The sequence below is a fragment of the Alosa alosa genome, chromosome 15, assembly GCF_017589495.1.
Source record: "Alosa alosa isolate M-15738 ecotype Scorff River chromosome 15, AALO_Geno_1.1, whole genome shotgun sequence".
NCBI classification, from domain to species: Eukaryota; Metazoa; Chordata; class Actinopteri; order Clupeiformes; family Clupeidae; genus Alosa; species Alosa alosa.
This window is the reverse complement of record NC_063203.1, coordinates 13298003-13316999: the sequence shown is the minus strand read 5'-3', so window position 1 is coordinate 13316999 and position 18997 is coordinate 13298003. Positions and strand designations below refer to the sequence as shown.

Sequence of the window (18997 nt, the reverse complement as noted above, 5' to 3'; positions counted from 1 at the left end):
ATTTACCTTATATCAATTAACATTACATCCTCATGAATCACCCATTACTTTATACATAATGAACTCCCCATAAATACCCCCTAGCCTAGAAAACCCAGAAAGTGTTATCTCCAGTAAAGTGCTTGGTGCAATAAATTAATAAATCTAATTGAGTTATGACTGCATTGTAACGGGGGGTGTTGACCATCCTGCTGGTTTTGGACCTGATGGGTATCTTCTCCCAGAGGGCAGTGGTTGGAAGAGGTGGTGTGCTGGGTGTAGATGGCCCTGGTCCTGGAGGATGTTCCTCATTCGGTTCATCCAGGAGTGTCATACGTCCGGATTTAAGCCAGACAGTCCGGATTTTAAACGCCCTGTCCGGCGTCCGGCGCATCCTCAAGCCGACACTCATTTGTCCTCCTTTTTGGAGTTGCGCAGGGCTTAATCTTTGCTCAGACGCAGCATAGCGTTTCTCAAACTATGGACTCGGCGAATGCTTCAAATCATATCAGGTGCTTCTATCACTCGTCTGATAATTTGCTGCGCAATTTATGAAGGGACCGCGGACCGACAAAAAAAGAAAACAAACGTTTTCGCAATCAGGAGGAAATACGTTGATCTGTTTGCATCTCTTCAGCGTGTGTTGCTGGCCTTGGCCTACCTAACAAGTAAATAGGCTACCCTGATCTGTCTGCGGCTTTCTTGCCAGCTTTCCCCATTCACAAAAGTTGTGAAATACTCATATTCCGTGTGCGTTCATAATACGTGCGTGCTTGAGATGAAACCAGCAGTTTTTTAGCAGAAACATGCGAGGACATGTCTCTTAATTAATGGATTTCACTCTTCCCATACATTTTATAAAACAAGTCACTGGTTGTACAATGTTTCAGTCAAGCGTTATTGGTCTAGATACAACTAGATTGTATTGGGAGCACTGGGGTGTCAGGTGGGACTGTAAAAAAAAAGATTACATTTTGGCCCACAGAGTTCAGGTAGGAGGGCCCTTTAGCAGGATTTTGCTTAGGGCCCCATAGAGGTCTGAACCGGCACTGGTTGTAGCAAAACTTCACTTTAACCTGGAGGAGCTGACCCTAGAGATGTTGTCTCCTGAACTGCTGCAGAGGGTGCAACTGCTGCAGTCTTGCGGAAATCCACAATGATTTTTTTGTTTTGTTTTGTGGGCCAGGTTGTTGCTTCTGCACCATGCCGCCAGCAGTTGGACCTCTTGCCTCTATGCAGTCTTGTTATTCCCGGTGATGAGGTTGAGCACTGTTGTGTCACCGGTAAATTTTATTATGTAGGTGGATGGGGAGGAAGAGCTGCAGTCGTGTGTGAAGTGTGTAGAGAAGTGGGCTAAGCACACAACCTTGGGGGGCCTCGGTGTTAATGGTTAGAGTGGAGGATGTGTGTTTGCCTACTCTTACATATTGTGTGCGGTTTATTAGAAAGTCCAGTATACAGTTGCTAGATCACCATAATGTGGTGCTTAGTCCAAGTCCATGTAGTTTGTTACGGAGTTTGTTTGGCAAGATTGTTGATTTCAGCTCAGCAATCAACACAAAGAGAGGCCTTGGATGTGTTCCTGTGCTCTAGGTGTTCTAGCAGTGTGTAACACAATAGCTATGGCCTGCTCTATTGACCTGTTCTTCCTGTATGCACTGGTATTGCTCTAGTAAGGGTGGTATGGCAGCTTTTATGTGTGTGATGACCAGCCTCTCAAAACATTTTGCAATGATGGGGGTGAATGCCACTGGCCTGTAGTCGTTCAGGCCTGTGACATTAGACTGCTTGGGGACTGGAACTATTGTGGCCGATTTCAAGCTTACAGGGAGCCATGAAGTCGCCAGAGACAAGACAAAACATCCTTAAAGGGCTGCTTACTTGTGCCCAAACTCTGACTTCCCTTTCCTTGTGCAGTTCTGCATCCTTGGTTTTCCTGCGTGCACTGAGCAATTATACCTGACCACTTCAACATAAGACAAACCAAGCAAATTATAAAAAAGTAGAAGTTTTATTGAATTATTCAGGAGGGTGGCGATGTATCCTTTTGCTCAAATGAAACATTGACATTCCTTTCCAGATCACAACACCTTCATAAGCGAATTGCCTGGAGAATACGACCCCCTAAATGTCTGTGCAGCAGACAGTGTGGCATGTTTGGTAGAGCACAGCTCTCTCATTGACCTCAGTGCTTTCTGGCGTGACTGAAGAGTGGACGAGTGCCTCTCAGAATTCAATGGACACCAGGATCACAGTGACATTATCTGCACAGCCGCGCCGCACAGCCTCACTGGCCAACCGTTGACAAGCGGCGTCATGGTGGGCCTCCCTCTCCGTCTGCCCCTCCTTCTTCTCCACGGCAACCGATGTGTCCTGAAAACATCAAATGTCATCACTGTTAGTCCGTCCATCATAAAGTGCCATAGACATAAATCTTAACAAACATACTGAGGTAATAAAAACAACATACATAACAAATACACCACTGCAATCAGTTCTAACAATGAATCTTATCCCCCAATCAGTAAGAATGCTCCAAATGTACAAACCTCCAGGATGTTGAGTACATATTTAACAGCTTCCTCTGGCGAGAAGACCTTAAAGAGGCCATCACAGGCCAAAATCACAAACCTGGATAATACAACATACAGGACCAATTTATGCACCAACATTATCCATGCACTTCACACAAACATTGATCAATTAACATTTACATTACATCTGAAAATTTAACCTCACGGTTATAGTGACTAAAATTCTCACGGTTTTCGGTCTCATCACGGTATTTCTAAAAGTGTGTTCAATATGTTCAGAAAGCACTGATAGGCCTACACAAGCTGAAATAGTTTCAAAAAGTGTCCCGTTTACTTTTTTCTTGGTCAAGTTTAATTGGCTATGTGCTTATAGCTTAACTTACCCTATCATAACTTGGAGTTTGCGATTTCTGTTATTTGGATCCAATGAATGAGACCAAAGTAAGCGTTTGAAATAAACTTTAGGCTACTGTATTCTGCTGATAACGTGAGTGGAATGGATTTAATGTGGAAGCGAACATAAAAAGACACACAGAGTGGCTACATGATAAAGTGCACATTTTGCGGTAAAAATGTTCCGCCTTTTAAAATCAGGTGTCGTAGTTAAAACCATCAATTAGACAACAGAATCAGTAGAGTACCAGTTTTGTTTTACTGTATGTCAAAAGCAGGCTCGGATGAGGCTGGGAAGGATTAAACACACGGTTTCCACACCGCGGTAATCAACCGTGATAATTATGATATTTGAAAAGAAAACGGTAATTGTTATCGTCAACATTTTTATTGCGGTTTACCATTATACCGGTAATCGTTACATCCCTAAATTGGCACAAATCATATTTGTAGAACATAATGTGTAAACTCGATTGGTTTAACAGTCTTACCGATCACTTGCACTAAGTTGGCAGCGTCTGAGGTCTGGTGTGGAGATGACTCCACAGCGTTTGTACTGGCCGTCCCCTATGGAGCGCGACACCTCCAGGACCCCCAACACGCGACCATCTCTACACACACACACACAGCACAAGGACATTGGCCATCTGCCGCGCAACATCCCAAAGCCTTTTTCTCATCCATTAAAAACACAGTACAAGAAAGTACTTCTGTCAGCAACATCCCGAAGCCTTTTTCTCATCCATTAAACACAGTACAAGACTGTACTTCTGTCAGCATGCATAACTGGATTCACCAATGGCTAATTTAATTATCTGAACATGCCCGATTTCATTTGCCCTATAAAGAACATTTTACATACATTGTTTTCAATCAGGAGTAGGGATACAAGACTCATACAGCAGGTGGGTCGAGGGAGCAAGTCCGCAGGACTGAGACTCCTTACTAGTTATGAACAATCATACATACTACCCAACAGCAACAAGGTGTACTGAGATGAGAGCACAGATGCCGTCCCTGAAGACACACACACACCTGACTGTCCCCCCTGACCTCTGTATCCTCATCCGCTCCTCATAAATGGTGGGGTTGTGTTCTTTGCTGAGGGCCAGGGTGACACACTTCTTCTCCCCACCGTCCTCCCTGTGCTCTGAACGACATAGAACAGCCTGAAAGAACAAAGAAACTACACAATGCTTCTCTAGAACAAACACCAAGGTGAAGCTGCATGCAGTGAAAAAGTGAAAATGGACTACATACAACCTCAAAACAATACATAAGATCAACAAGCTACAGTGCAACTGTTCTGAAGCCCAATGTGGAACATTCAAGAATTCAAATGAAACTTCCAACTGAAGTGAAGCAAAAATGGATAGTGGGTTCACGTCCAACTGCTTTCTCTGAAACAGGGCTTTCAAACATTGCAGGTGGTGGAGGGAGTCTCACCCTGCTGTCCCCGAGGTTGGCCACATATAGCACATCATCCACCACCAGCACACATGTGGCTGTCGAGCCGTCCTTCCACGCTGGTTTCCTGTAGGGTGACATGGTTATCTATAAAAACACCTGCAGAAGGCTACTTGCCGAAACATTGCATAGTAAACTTGTACAGAGCACATGTGTGCAGACTCTATTACTCTTCAATAGTCCGGAATATTTAAAGGTCCACTGAGAAACTCTGATGGAAAATCAAAACAGTCTTTTACTGCAGCTCACATGCATCTAAAATCTTCTACAAAATATATACAAGCAGTTGCAAATTTTGAATAGCATCACATTTTAGTGGAGAAAACGCAAGCGTAAAAGATCACCCAACTGATCTGAAATACTATGAGGCCTAAGAAGAAAAACACACTGATGTTGACTAACATTGACTGGTGGACAAAAGAGCTTACTGGCTTGAGGCTTTCTTCAGGAAGTCCTCATCTGTCTGACGGAAAGTATCTAGTAGACACTTTTTTATTAGCTTGTCCAAGTTCTCCACATCACCTATGAGGACATGAATCAGTGATGTGAATGCCTGTAGTATGTACTGTGGTGTGGGATGTGTGTTCAGTACTATGTTGATGATTAAAGATGTAAAATACACTGATAGAGGACTTTTACAGTGCCTATAAAGAGTTTTCCCCCCTGGATATTTTCCCATTTTATTGCTTTTATAAATGGAATCTTGGTCAATTTGATTTGGCCTTTTTTTTACACCAATTTGCAAAAAAAAAACTCTTTAATGTAAAAGTGAAAGCAGATTTCTACAAAGTACTATTAATTCAAAAAATATATATAATGTAGAATAAGTGGTTGCATAAATATTCTGTGAGCGAACAGCTTTTTACCTTTGGGGAACTTGGTGACCAGGGTGTGATGCAGATGGTCTGCAGCGAATCGGGAGGCCCTTGCTCCGCCATGACCATCAAACACCGCAAAGTAGGCCAGACGAGAACTGGAACACAGCAGTGACAAATATTTACACAACAAATACACAAAAATGTGTAGCACGTTTAATGAAATGCTCCACACTGACCTGTAGAGTAGAGATTTGAGGTCAGTCATTTAAGATACGCTTTGAAAACAAACTGGAAATGTCTGCAATCTGAACATGGACAGTGGACCACTTCGGGTATGGAACAATGATCATGTGTAGGCTGGCATCAGTGCAGAACTCTTTTTGACTGCTGGTTTTTCAGTGAACATGAACTGCATTCACAATGCAGGAACATTTGCAAAAAAACAATTGGATTGAACACGTGGAAGCAGTGAACCTGAGAGGGAAGTAGGCCAAGCAGGCACTCATGCTCATGAGTGTTACATCAGGTAGCATTAGAGAAACTCACACTTGGGATGGTAGTGAAGATACGATGCTGCTCATATCCGGCAGGAGTACGTGAGCATCCTGCATCTCCTCCCTCTCACCTCTGCGTGCAGCTACATATGCCTTTAGCCTGGCTTGACCTGGCCAAACAGTGCACAACACATAAGGGTCATAACAGGTCAAGCAGAACAGGGCAAATGTCAGTATTCTTGTACACTTGGGAGGGATACATGCAATGAACATACAGACATACACCTAATACATTTTGTGTGGAAATGTGGAAAACCTTTACAAACTTTCTTTTCCTCTTCATTCTTTTCCACCGTCACCTCTTTTTCGAGCCCCTCATCGTGTTTCCTCTTCTCACCTCTGCTCTCTTCAGGTGACTGGGTTGGCTCCTTACCTGCACCGTACCAAACGGGAAAAGAACTACTGATAGTTACAGACCCTTTTTGCATTTCCTCATATTTCTGCTGAGATTGAAATAGCCTCCTCGGGTAAAAATGTGGCTACTTGATAACCCTGCTTAGTGCATGTTACGTGGTCCCACAGACTGTGACCTACTACCCCATTGGGTAACTAGACTACCATGTTTAAAAAAAAAAAAAAGTTTGACCGACAATATTTTAGACTATGGCCTGTAGCTAGATGGGTAACATTAGCGTCATGCACACAATCCACCACAGTCAAACTGCGTCAGAGAGGGTTCAAGCGGAGCTAGTAATCAAGGATCTTTGACTGCGTGCTTTAAAACGCCCAAACATAGAGATTAATTCAGTACAACGTAATTTATGAAACTTGTCGATAATGATGCATAAGTCTAATGTCTAAGTTTGTTAAAAGACAAACTAATATACTTCACGTTCATCATGGCATGAAATCCCTAACAGTTAGCTGCAAACTTAGCTGCTAGTAGCTAATGCAAAGTTCGGTACCAAAATAATCATATACAAAAATGTCTGCACAAAATACATTTATGTAGGACCTAGCAGTTTTGAAAACGTACTTACCTGTAACCACCTGGGTTGGTTCAGGCAGATCACCGAAGAGATCCATCTCCTACCTCTCCTACAGCAATGCTATCAGTCAGCTAGATAGCTAACGTTAGATAGCTAGCACTAGGTCGGTCGTGTTGTGTTTTGCCGGACAGGTAACGTTATCCACTAATAAGGGTTTACAAAAATATCGCGAAAAACATTGAACAATATTCAATATTCAAACCCTTGCTCTTTATTGCCGGAAGCTTCGTCCGGTTAAACTAGGCAATTCGCTTTCTGACAATTGAGTGAATTGAGGGCTGTCTCTGCTGGATTCCTTTGAGCGCTTCACCGCGTCAACACAGAGCTCCCGCTCTGGCAGGGGCGTAGAACTACTAGCCCAATCCTGCTGCCAATGGCAACACTCACCTAGACCCAAAACTTTGCACTGTGAACTTGCTTGCCACTTACTGTGACTGTTGTCATAGCCTACTGCTGCTGCTGAAATTGGAAATACTGGTAAAGGTACGAAGTAAAGATCTAATCTGTTTAACCATATTTATTCAAATATACATTATGAATACATTGTAATGTTTTACGTACTCTGCATGCACTTAATAACAACAAGAAAACTCAGCATTTCCAGTCTCCACATTCAGCCTAATCAATTATTTGATTAGGCTAGTATATCTAATTCCTACATTAGCGAAGAGACTAGCCGGGAATTTTGGTCAACAAAAGGAGCTAGTAAAAACGTATTTATTTACAGGGGCATTATGTGCAAAAGCGGCCTAACGACACCCACGGGCAATGGTGACCGTTCGTTCCTACAGTATAGTCGTGCATCATACTTCCATCAGTTGAGAAAGCCCGTACAAATTCACAGTGAGTATTGTCTCTTATTTTCTTTAGCAGTTCTCATATAGATGACAAGAGCCGCAACAAAAGATAAATGGAAGAGACAGTGTTTTGACATGGTAGGCCTACCACTGCAAAAAGGAACAGCCACTAGACACGTGTTAACTAGTGTGTCAAACTTGTGCCTACATGCATCTAGCATTGTTCTGTAGGCTACCTGTTGACCTGTTCCTTTTTCCATTTCACCACTGATGGTGACTTGCAATTTCCCATCCATAATGGCCACTGCATGTAGCGACGTAGGCCTACTACCACATTAAATCCTTAACTGTGTACTAGCCTAGCCTACTCCAAGACAATCTATGCAAGGCAGTGGGCCTAGCTAACCCCTTAACATTGTCACTGTGCCTTGTACAGTGGACTTGAAAGGCCTATAGCCTACCCGAAGTCAGGCAGGCCTATATTCTTTCCCTGCTGACAGAAAAACAGCTTAAATGCTGGTACAGTAGGTCTAAGATGGTCTCATACCAGCTCTTGCTGATCTTTTGATGGTTTAGTTGGTTGGGCCATCAGCTGGTCATGCTGGTGTGAATGTAACCATCTTATCAAACTGATCATGATCATGCTGGTATGACCAGCAAAACCAGCTAGAATGACCATCATACGCTGGTCAAACTCAAAACATGCAAAGGCAAAACATACCTTGACCAGCTTGACCATCATAAGCTGGTCAAACTGTTTTTCCCAGGATTTAAATTAGACGTAGTAGCCTTATAGTTGGAAAATTATGTCAAATGATGAAGACTATGAAAATGATATCCAACAAACGAAATTGTGCAATGAATCAATTTTCTTACAGTTAGTGTTTGGACCAGGGGTGTAATTTATGAGGGGGAATGGGGGCTTGTAAACCCACCCATAATCAAAAACCAGCCAACCCCCCAATAATCATAAATATTAACTGTTATCAAACATAAAGAAGGGTTCCCAACCCCCCACAATGTTTAACCCAAAGTAACACCCCTGGTTTGGACACTTATTGGGAGTTTGGTTTTGGACAGAGAATAATGGGACTTTTCTCAATGCAGAAAGCTGTTCAAAATGTAAGGTTGGTGCGCCCCCTTGAGCTCAGTTCCCGTAGTGTAGTGGTTATCACGTTCGCCTAACACGCGAAAGGTCCTCGGTTCGAAACCGGGCGGGAACAAGTCATGCTTTTTAACTTATGTGTGAAGCTATGTCAGTTTAGACATCGAATGAGATAACGCATGTCTCATTCAGGTGGTCGCACAACTTGACATAAGAAGACAGTGAAAAGAACACCTTCACCAAGATTGAAATTCTTAAACCACTGCCACATAACTGTGTCCTTAGTAAGAGTTGGGGAATTCCTTCCCCAAGCTAAATTGAGAATAATTCAGACTCAGATTCACAGACATACTCCAGAAGCTTATAACATGTGTTTGAAATGGCCTGTAGATTTTTAGATATCTCTAGTAGCCTTCTGGCACTTCAGTTTACATTTCTGGGTTTTCCTGCATTCACAACAGCAGAGGGAGCTGTTTGTTCAAATAGGCCCCATATTCATCAATTGAACGCATGTCTGAATATCATGATTAAACATCAGACCATTGACCATGATAAGTATCTACATTTTTTTACATCTTTTGCCAAGCTGATTTGTCATCATTATGCCCATACACCATAGATGTCTTTGATGATGCCAGCGAGTAAATACAAATGCCCATGTACTGTGCAAACTTACTGTGGCAGCAACATCCTTCTAATCCTGTCTAAACTGGCCACAAGGAGGAGTTTGAACTGATGTCATCGTCTGTACCATCAGTTGTTTCTCTTTAACTTTCAAATTTAGGCAATGATTTCTTTCTAATTTTTACACTGCAGGTGTGGTGGATTTGACCTATTTGTATTCTTAGTCCTTTTGTCTTAAAAACCTCTATCAGAGGTCTCGAAGAAGACTAAGAATACTTTGAATACAGTATATTAATTAAAATGGTGAATATCAAATGTATGTCCCCCAAAGTTTCCTGCTTGTAAGGGACGTTATGGCTGCAAGCAAGCAAGCAAATATAAGCATGCAGCACTTGTGGGTCACACCAATTTCCCTTTGTAATAGTGCACAGGTAGTACACCCTTTCAGGAATGGCCACAGTAAGACTTGCACTCCAATCTCTTGCGAGAATGAATGGATTGGCTCAAGCTTCCTTTATAACGTCAGCAGCAGCAGTGGCGGCAGCTCATTCTTAAGCTCTGAGTGCTCTAGGACCGCCGCTCACACCTTGTCCTGCTCGAGTGGGCCCCGCACACGGCCGCTCACTCACCTGTGCGCTGATGCGGTTGTCATGAACGATGAGAACGAGTCACCGGGGCTGCGGGACGGAAAAAAAACTGCGGAATGCGATCTGACATGGCTGTCTGGCTTGGTGCAGAAAGCAAATAAAGCAGTACTGAAGGACACCTCAGACCTTGTGGCCTGAAGCTCATTAGGCAAACTAGGAGCTAATGGGCCTGTCTGACTGGACTCTTTTGAAAATGACAGTAATTAAATCAGGGATTAATTGGCTGATTAAAGTGATTGGCTGCTTAAATAATTGTCCTCCCAAACTGGGTTTTGGTCATCTAATTAGTAATTAATTGACACCCTCAGATGGAGCAGAGGGGCTACAGTGAAAGGATGGGGGGAGGAAGGGGTAGTGTTAAAAGGGTGAAAGAAGAACAATAGATCTATAGGGGTCTGTTACAGAAGAAATTCTCATCTGCAGAGAATCTGGTACAGACCCTGCAGAAAAACCTTTACATATTTTTCAGGCAGGGTATTTTTATGAGAGGTAAGAATTATGGATTGAAAATCCATAAATCGGTCTCACAATATAGTCACCACAAAGCAAATTTGCATTTACATTACATAGATATTTCATGTTTTGTATTTTGTGTCAGTATATTTATGTCTTTGCCTTTTATGCAGTGAACTTAGTTTGGCCATAGAGCCCCTTGTTGCATGCAGGTGTGGTCACATTAAACAGCACAATTCATCCTCATTAATGATGGCGAGATGATTGAGAGTGCAGATGGCATGAAATGTCCCCGTTTTGTTTGATTGCATAAAACACTTGAGAGGCGTTATGTTCAGCAACGAGGGAGCAAGGAAAAGTGCTGGGTATTTATCAGCCTGACCCTCTTTAACACGGCTCAGTGCAGGGGTTTATCTGACTAACCACTCCACCTCGCTCTGAGCAGAATGCGAAATTAGGCTAATTCAAAGTAATTTCTCAGTTTTTGACCCAACTGTTTCGTGACTAATTTGAATCCTCTTTATTTCTTTCTCTCCATCTTTTTTCTGTCTCTCTCATTCTCTCTCTCTCTGCATTCCTCTCCCACACTTTGTCCTTAATCCTTCCGGAAGAGGGGCTTCACGCGCGAGTCATAGTCAGTCTTCTCTTCATCAGATGAATCATCGTTGGACCCACTCGTCGGCTCCCCGCGCTTAAGCCACCCAACAGAGAGAGAAGGAGAGAGAGAGACAGAAAGAGAGAGAGAGAGAAAGAGAGAGAAGAGAGATAGATAGAGAAGACAGAGGTAGTACGAGAGGATTAAAGATTTCTCATCACCATGGCAACTGTGACTGTACTAACGCATTGTGAGCGCTGGGGAGCGTGGCTGCCCCCGAGGCCCTGAGATTCACCCGGGTTGCGGTTCAAATCATCTCAACCCACTCAAGCATTGGCCCGCCATATAGGCTGGCATAGTATCAAACTCAAGCGTGTTTAACATATCCTAACTGGAGGAAGCTCAGAGTGTGGGGCATGTAGGTCTATGGGTGATTTCTGTAAAGCAGAGGCAGATAAATTGGAGTGAGATCAGAGGTGTCTCCGCAGTGGTCAGTAAAAATGTAGAAGCAGCTTTATTTCCTCTTTCCATTTTTAACCTGTCGGACCACTGTGATACAGACTAGACTTGGATTAATTTAATAACTTTATCACACATTATTGCTGGGCAGACTAATCACTTAGGATACTCAGTCGGGCGTGTTGTAGTATTAGTATGGAAAAATAGCTTGGAGGCAGATTTCTTCTGCTCCATCAACGTAATGAAAACATTGTAAACAGGATGTATGGAGCCGGCAGGAAGGCAGAGTAATACCAAGCGTTGGCATGGGGATGACGGGTCAAGGTCAAGTCATTATTTGGGGGCAGCCGTGGCCTACTGGTTAGGGCTTCGGGCTTGAAACCGAAGGATTGCTAGTTTGATCCCCCGACCAGTAGGAAAAATGTGGGCGGGGGAAATAGTTGAGCACTGCTCTCCTATGCCCACATCCAGCTGAAGGTGTGAGGCACCTAACCCCTCACTGCTCCCTGAGCGCCACTGTAGCAAGACAGCTCACTGCTCTGGGTTAGTGTGTGCTTCACCTCACTGTGTTCACTGTGTGCTTTGTTTGTTCACTAATTCACGGATGGGATAAATGCAGAGATCAAATTCCTTGTATACGCAAATATACTTGGACTATAAACCGGATTTACATTTACATTTGCATTGATGATCGAGTTTAGTCACTGCCAGTCCTGTGACTGTCATTTAAGATGAATTTATAGTCATTGCAGATGGATTTTCTGCACTTATATTGGCTTCCCATACTCATGACATCTACAGAAATAAACTGCAGTACAGTGTGCATTAAGGTAAGCAACACGTGGGTAAAGTAATAGTGGTAGGTATGTACAGTATGTATGTGGCATATGCTTCATTCAAGTTTTAGCTGATAGGCACTGATAATTACACAATTATCCAATGTTTCTATTTTATATAACTATTTTATATGAATGTGTGTGTGTATGCAGTCTACCACCCGATGTGAAACTGCAACACACACACACACCCACCCACCCGCACTGTTATGTGTGCTGCCATTGCTGTTTCTGTCAGACTGTAATCCACCACCTGCAGATAGAAAAGGATGAGGAGTAAGAGATTCTGGACACACACACACACACACACACACACACACACACACGGGGCATGCCATGCACAAATAAATGCATGCACTAAATTGCACACATATATGCATGCAGTTGTAAGCTCAAATCCCTGTGTGTAGAAGAGAAAAGATATGGAGACACACACACATCTACACATGAAGACAGATTAACAGTCATTTGTGCATATCCACAACACGATCATTCATTTTTGTGTGTAACTGCAAGGGAGAGTGACTGAAAGAGTTTAAATATGATGTGCCGTCTTTCCCCTCACCTTTATTCCACACACACACACACTGGCTCTTCTTGTCATCTAAAAATAGCCTTGTCTTAAGTGCAGAATCAGTGCTTCTCACTGGTTGGCAGCCTTCCCTTGGCAGTCCCTGGGCACAGGGATCTAGACCGTCATTAGACAGCAGGACAGTACAGACACTCATTGTCACCCTCCACTTTCATTTGGGTGTCAGATTTCTTTATTTGCTATGATTTCTGTCTTCTACTCACGTATGAGGGGCCAAATTGCCAGAATAGCACACAGTCTTATAGCAGCACTGTGACTTTTGGATAACCCACATTTCTATCCCCACAGGCATTGTGGTTTATGCCAAAAGATTGTTCCACTCTGCAGAATCAACAGCATGGCCATGTTTTGCCCATCTACACCATTATCGGTTCTCAGAGAGACACCATCATGTGTGGGCTCCTTAAGAGCATAGGAGACTTCACAGAGCATGTCAGTATGGCTGAATGTCAAATAGAACTCATGTTCTTGGAATGACTTTTCTGATCTTGTATCTCCTTTATGGTACAAGCATGAGCTAAAAAGTAGGACAGACCATTATAGAGAACCAGTCACTTTTAAACTCTGTAGGCAGTTTCACATCTAGCGTGTACGCTATACTGTAGTTTTACATTAATGTGTCTCAGTATGGCTCCATCAGTCTAGCCATGAGGAGATAAGAACAGGTGCAATAAATGCTGAAGGTCTGGGAGTCAATCCTAATCCATTCTATTCAAATCAGAATCGGACGCCAATGCATAATGCATTTCCTCAGTTCCCATAATTGAACAACAGAGAGAACGAATTATCCAATCCCAGGGCACTATCCAGCCAACCAGTCAGGCGGAGGTGTGTGTGGCGGGTTCACGGGAGCAGTGAAGAGGGCAAAAGGTCAACTGCAAACAAGAGGAAAATTTGAATTAATTATGGCAAAATCAATTGCTGTCTTTCCCTCATCCCCACTTTGCTCCCCTTCTCCTCCAACATCCTTCATGGTCTCTCTCTCTCTCTCTCTCACTTTTTCTTTACCTCCTGCCTTTCTTTACCATCCCCTCTTTCCTCCCCCTTTCCCTTCTCTATCCCGTTCTTCTAATCAAAGCAACCATCATGTAAGGAGTTAAGAATGGAACAGACCCATGGGACTAGCCCACTTTCCTTTAATAGCAGTCTAATGCACACACACTCAATTATTCATCTGCCTTGAGCGTCTCCTTTGCCCCCCCCGCCCCCTTCCTCTTCCTCCACTACTTCCTCCCACACACTTGTCCCTCCTTGAGCGTGATGTTTCGGGAGCGAAGGAAGCGCTCTTGCCACCCTCTCACAACCCACGCTGCCTTTAACTGGGCCAGGGGAAAGTGTGCCAAATGGCATCTGCCAGTCAAGACACACACACACACACACACACACACACACACACACTGACTGGAGTCACGGACACGGAAATGTAAACTCTACCGTATTCTTGTACACATAATGCTTGCACAGACATACAAGCATACAGTACATCTCTCTTTCTTTCACATGTATCAATACATCCTGAATAAACACTGCCAACATTGTCCCTGTTCCTAATCACCAAGTCAACCCATGCTCACAAGTAGCTAGCCGCTGGATTGCTATGTAGACAAACCACAATCACTGAACATTGGTTGCAAGAGCTAGCTGCTAATGCTGTTGTGGAACCACAAATCAATAGCTCTGAGCACTAAACCTTTAGCTATTTGTTTAGCACTATTGTAAGTAAGAGAGAAAGAACCAGCCCTTTCACACACAGAGAGACTCTCTGTGACACGCGCATACACACACACACACACACACACACACACACACTATGACCAACTATTTTGCAGTTTGGTTTATTGATATGTTTTGACCATATATAACCACATCCATTTCTTACTGCATCTTTTATCTGTTATGAGCATTTTTTTAGCTAATGCTTCCTAGGATTTACCAGGCACATTTTATGAGCAGCGGCTGTTTAATCGTAGTGTGCCATATGCTGTTATCTCTAGTGGCTTAATGTCCGTTATCCGGAACAGTCTAGATACCAGTTAAAACACACTTTAGAGCTGACCCACATGGTATACTGTGTGCCTGGAAATATAGCTAGATCACATACACAGACAGAGAGAATGAGACGGATAGAGCTAGCAGCCCACATTTCATATTACTAGCAGCAATATATGTACATAATCCCTGTCCACAAGGCTGCTTCAGCCTAGACTCCAAAATGCATCTATCACACACACACACACACACACACACACATAAAGTCTGTCTCTCTATTTAACTTCACGCAGACACACACACACACAGACACACGTAGGGTAGAATAAGTTCATCATCTCTTTATTTCTGTAGATCTTCACACTCTGTTAATGTCTCCTGAAATCCTCTCTCTTATCACACACACACACAAACAGGATGGAATAAGTTCATCAGTTCATCTTTTTATTTTAGACCGTTCTAAACACTGTATTAATGTCTCCTTAAATCTTCTGTCTCTCCCTTTCTCTCTCTCACACACACAGAGAGAAAAAGAGAAAGAGACATGAAAGAGAGATACAGAGCAAATTATAGAATCAGGGAGATTAAAAGTAAGTGGGTTTCCTGTTCATACACGTGTGTATGTGTGTGCTCTTCCCTTAAGGAAGACGAGTAATTAAAGTGGCATGAGTTAATGTGTCAGGTGTGTGCGTGGGCGTGCACGAATTAGTTTGTTTATTTATGTGTATGTGTGTGCAATAGGATTTGTATGTGTGTTAGAGAGAGAGAGCAAGATGGAGAGAGAGAGTAGGAAAGAGAGAGAGAGAGAGTGTGTTAGAAAGAGAGGTGGAGGTTAGTGCCTGATGCCTGCAGCAGACATACTCAGCTCCATGCTCTACTTCCTGTGGAGCAGTTAGGTCCGTAGAATAGCCGTTCCATTAATCAACACCCCTTAAAACGCACATAGCAATTAATCAATGAATCAATCAGTCAGCCAAATAAGTGCTTATGTCACATTGGCCCAGTGGGGCAACATAAATTCCACAGTAAACAATGCAATAACATTACAGTCCCAGTTGGGCTGAGATATCCAAACGTGCAAATCCATCAATACACTTTCAAGTGTCAGCCTTTTAAACGAATGCATGGATTAACATAATAAAGATCTGATCAACTGCCTTAAATGTGATGTCACTTTTTTTGTGGGGACATGACAAAATACTAGATGTAAATATGACCGCTGCTCAGTCCTGTACATCCTCTCCGCGAAAATAAATCACGCTTGTCAATTTGTCTTCATGTCCTATACTCTGTCCCCTAGTCTTACAACTTTTTGTATGCTTGTATGTGCATGCCTGTGTGTGTGTGTGTGTGTGTGTGTGTGTGTGTGTGTGTTGCGTATGTGTGTGCCTGTGTGTGCGTGCCTGTGTGTGTGTCTGTGCGTGTGGATGTGTGTGTGTGTGTGCGTGCGTGTGTGTGTATGTCAATTTGTCTCCATCTCCTAAAGAGCCTGAGAGATATGGGATTTTGAAGGACGATATGATTTCGATATTTGAGTTTTTCCAAAACTGATAACCGATATCTCGGGCGATAGTCATTTTTAACAAATGCAATGTAAAAATGTTCTAACAAAGTTCTAATTATGTATTTGTATAGGCCTATATCTAATTTCCTAACGAAAGGCTCTTCATATACAGTAATTTATTTATTTTAAGAAATAATGAGTGAAAGAGTGTATAGAACAGAAAGAATAGTAAGAATAAAAGAGGTCTTTGTTCTGTGATAACCACATTGCCACAATCTACATTGTGAGCAGTTTATACTTAATGACTCTCCCTTTATGTAGGCAAAACATTTTACGTATGATAAGTTACTTTGCTTTACTTTTAGCCTTTGTAGCCTAAACCATGCTCTTCCGTACTTGAAACACCTTTGTTGAAATGCAAGAAATTGTAGACGGAAACTAGGGAGTAGTCTAGTGTGTGTTTGGGAATGAACGTTAGCTCTGATGCTCACATTTATTTTGTGTAGACTTTTTGTGGTCTTAACGCAACATTTTACAAAGCACTGACAGGGCCACCAAGGACTGTGAGCGTGTCAACAGCAGAGAAACCTATTTGGCAAGCAGAAGTGTCCCAGCCCAGTGTTGCATCGTAGACAGGTAGCCTTTGCCCTGCTTGGCATTAGCGAGCGTTAGCATTGTGGCTAACTAACTTAGCTCCTATCAGTATGGTCAGAAAAGAAGGGGATGACAGTTAGGGTTGCCAACTTTATGTGTATTGCATGATGTACATCAAAAGATGTGTGCTTGTTTTACTAAATAGTGCATCATTTTACAAAATTGTGGACCCATAAATAGTGTCAAATGAACACGCTAAAATGAGTGTGCTATTTACTAAAATGAATGCAAAATATACTACATTCTATGAACCAGTGGTGCCGGCAGGCGTAGTCCTGTACGCACTGTGCGTACAAATTTTTCACAGCTTTATTTGTTAAATCATTCAATATTAGCCTACAACAATAAAACAAAACATGTGTGACAACTAGCCTATAGTTATTGACTCATGTGCAATCTGAATATTGGCATTATTCCGAATAAAATCAGAATATGGTGTGCATGGAAACCATAGACTATAAAATATGAAAACGTAGCATTGTCATGACATGATAACAATTGGCCTGTGGCGGTTTTCGGGCGTGGCTTTGGATGGGTCAATTCTGGTGCTTAAAAACACAACGTTCCATTTATTCATAGGATAATAGCCTAAATCATTCAGTCATGAAAAGAAAACAGCAGCAGCTTAATATTTTTTAGCCGTTTAACCGTAACGTTAAAAGACTGTTCTTAGCATTGATGCTGACACTGACAGCAGTGAGAGATTGTCCTCTACGGTCACGGTCTACACATGTTTAAAATGTTGAATTGTTTGCTTTCCTCTGTAGGCTTATTTTAAAAAAAATAAAGCACTGTTTGGAACAGAGATAGCCTAGTTGTTTATCTTGCACTGTTAAACTCTGAGCAAGACATGTCATCTCACGCTACTATCAGCATAATATATGTGCCTCACACCGTGTCTCAAACCAAAAGTGCATTCTCTGTTGGGATAGTGATGACAGACAAATCGAGAGGGATAAATGACAGCAGCAAGGCTTCCCTTTATCTCATACAAATTGTGCATTCTTCGTTCAAAAAATCTAACTTATTTTACTCTTTGAGTTATTCTCAATAATACGGAACAAAATGCATTCCGTATCAATACGGAACACGTGTTTTTCCTTTGAAAAACATGTGTTTCCTTTTCCTTTGGTTGGCAACTCTAAATTAACAGTCGAAGGAGACAATTACAGTGCTGTTATCAATTTGCTCGGTATAACCGCGTTTATGTTTCACAAATACACCAACAATCAAACTAGCCTTCGGTTTTCCTTTATTGATTTATTTATGAATTATTTATCGGCCATTATAATTGCCTATTTGGAAAATGCCTAATATGGGCCGATAATATCGGCCTTATCTCATTCTCCATCCCCTACTCTTGCAACCTTTGTGTATGCTTGAATGTGTGTGTGTGTGCGTACTTGCGTGTGTGCCTGTGTGTAATGTGTGTGCGTGCGTGTGTGTGTGCCTGTGTGAGTGTGTGCATGCCTGTGTGTGTGTGTGTGTGTGTTTATGTGTGCGTGTCTGTGTGTGTGTGTGTGTGTGTGTGTATGTGTGTGCATGCATGTATGTCTGTGTGTGTGGATGTGAGTTTGTGTGTGTGTGTGTGTGTGCGTGTGTGTGTTTATATATGTGTGTGTGTTTGTGAGAGAAAGTGTGTGTGAGAGTCCTGCCTTGTAGCTCCTCTCCTCATCATCCTCTACCAGCAACCCTTTGCTCAACACCACCATCTATAGGCCAATGGGTGTACAGTCACTAAATGTACACATAAATTCATTTATTTTATGCAAATCACAAATGAGTGGTTGTGGGCTAGGTTGATGCAGGCCCTTAAGACCAACATACCATACAAATTCCGTCATCCTAGAGGCGGTCATAATAGCCTAATCCATGAAATCATACAGAGAAATAATATATCACTTCAAATAATGCAAAAAAGTGAGATATGTAAGAATGTTTCTCAAATACGTGAGTGGAAAATTAGTGAACATGTGACATGTCGGCATTGGTTTGACGGAAGCTGATG

General features: G+C 42.5%; 1 protein-coding gene, 1 long non-coding RNA gene and 1 other non-coding gene across 4 annotated transcripts; 2 read left to right on the top strand and 1 right to left on the bottom strand.

Moving 5' to 3' along the window:
• Positions 1–1971: 1971 nt before the first annotated feature.
• Positions 1972–7043, bottom strand: LOC125308046 (integrin-linked kinase-associated serine/threonine phosphatase). 2 transcript variants are annotated; one of them, XM_048264257.1, is made up of 10 exons: positions 6726–7043; positions 6002–6118; positions 5738–5855; positions 5240–5346; positions 4802–4895; positions 4353–4440; positions 3942–4075; positions 3398–3517; positions 2529–2610; positions 1972–2352 (listed from the first exon to the last, which is right to left on the bottom strand). In XM_048264257.1, the coding sequence occupies exons 1-10, from the start codon at positions 6769–6771 to the stop codon at positions 2206–2208; spliced, it is 1053 nt and encodes a 350-aa protein (XP_048120214.1). In that variant the 5' UTR covers positions 6772–7043; the 3' UTR covers positions 1972–2205. The 2 variants fall into 2 exon arrangements, with proteins under 2 accessions (XP_048120214.1, XP_048120216.1); XM_048264259.1 differs by having other exon boundaries at positions 5738–6144; positions 6726–7040.
• Positions 7044–7127: 84 nt separating this feature from the next.
• On the top strand, positions 7128–11185 carry LOC125308047. Its single transcript, XR_007195823.1, has 3 exons — positions 7128–7217; positions 7462–7577; positions 10972–11185. It is a non-coding gene; the product is annotated as an uncharacterized LOC125308047 (long non-coding RNA).
• On the top strand, positions 8682–8754 carry trnav-aac. The gene has a single exon. It is a non-coding gene; the product is annotated as a tRNA-Val (tRNA).
• Positions 11186–18997: the final 7812 nt, after the last annotated feature.

Bases quoted from the DNA above. Each gene is read 5' to 3' on its own strand.
- LOC125308046 (XM_048264257.1), bottom strand. From the start codon at position 6,771: ATGGATCTCTTCGGTGATCTGCCTGAACCAACCCAGGTGGTTACAG. The intron at 6,119-6,725 runs GTAAGTACGTTT...GGTACGGTGCAG, and splicing joins ACCAACCCAGGTGGTTACAG to GTAAGGAGCCAACCCAGTCA. The intron at 2,611-3,397 runs GTAAGACTGTTA...TGTATTATCCAG, and splicing joins CAACTTAGTGCAAGTGATCG to GTTTGTGATTTTGGCCTGTG.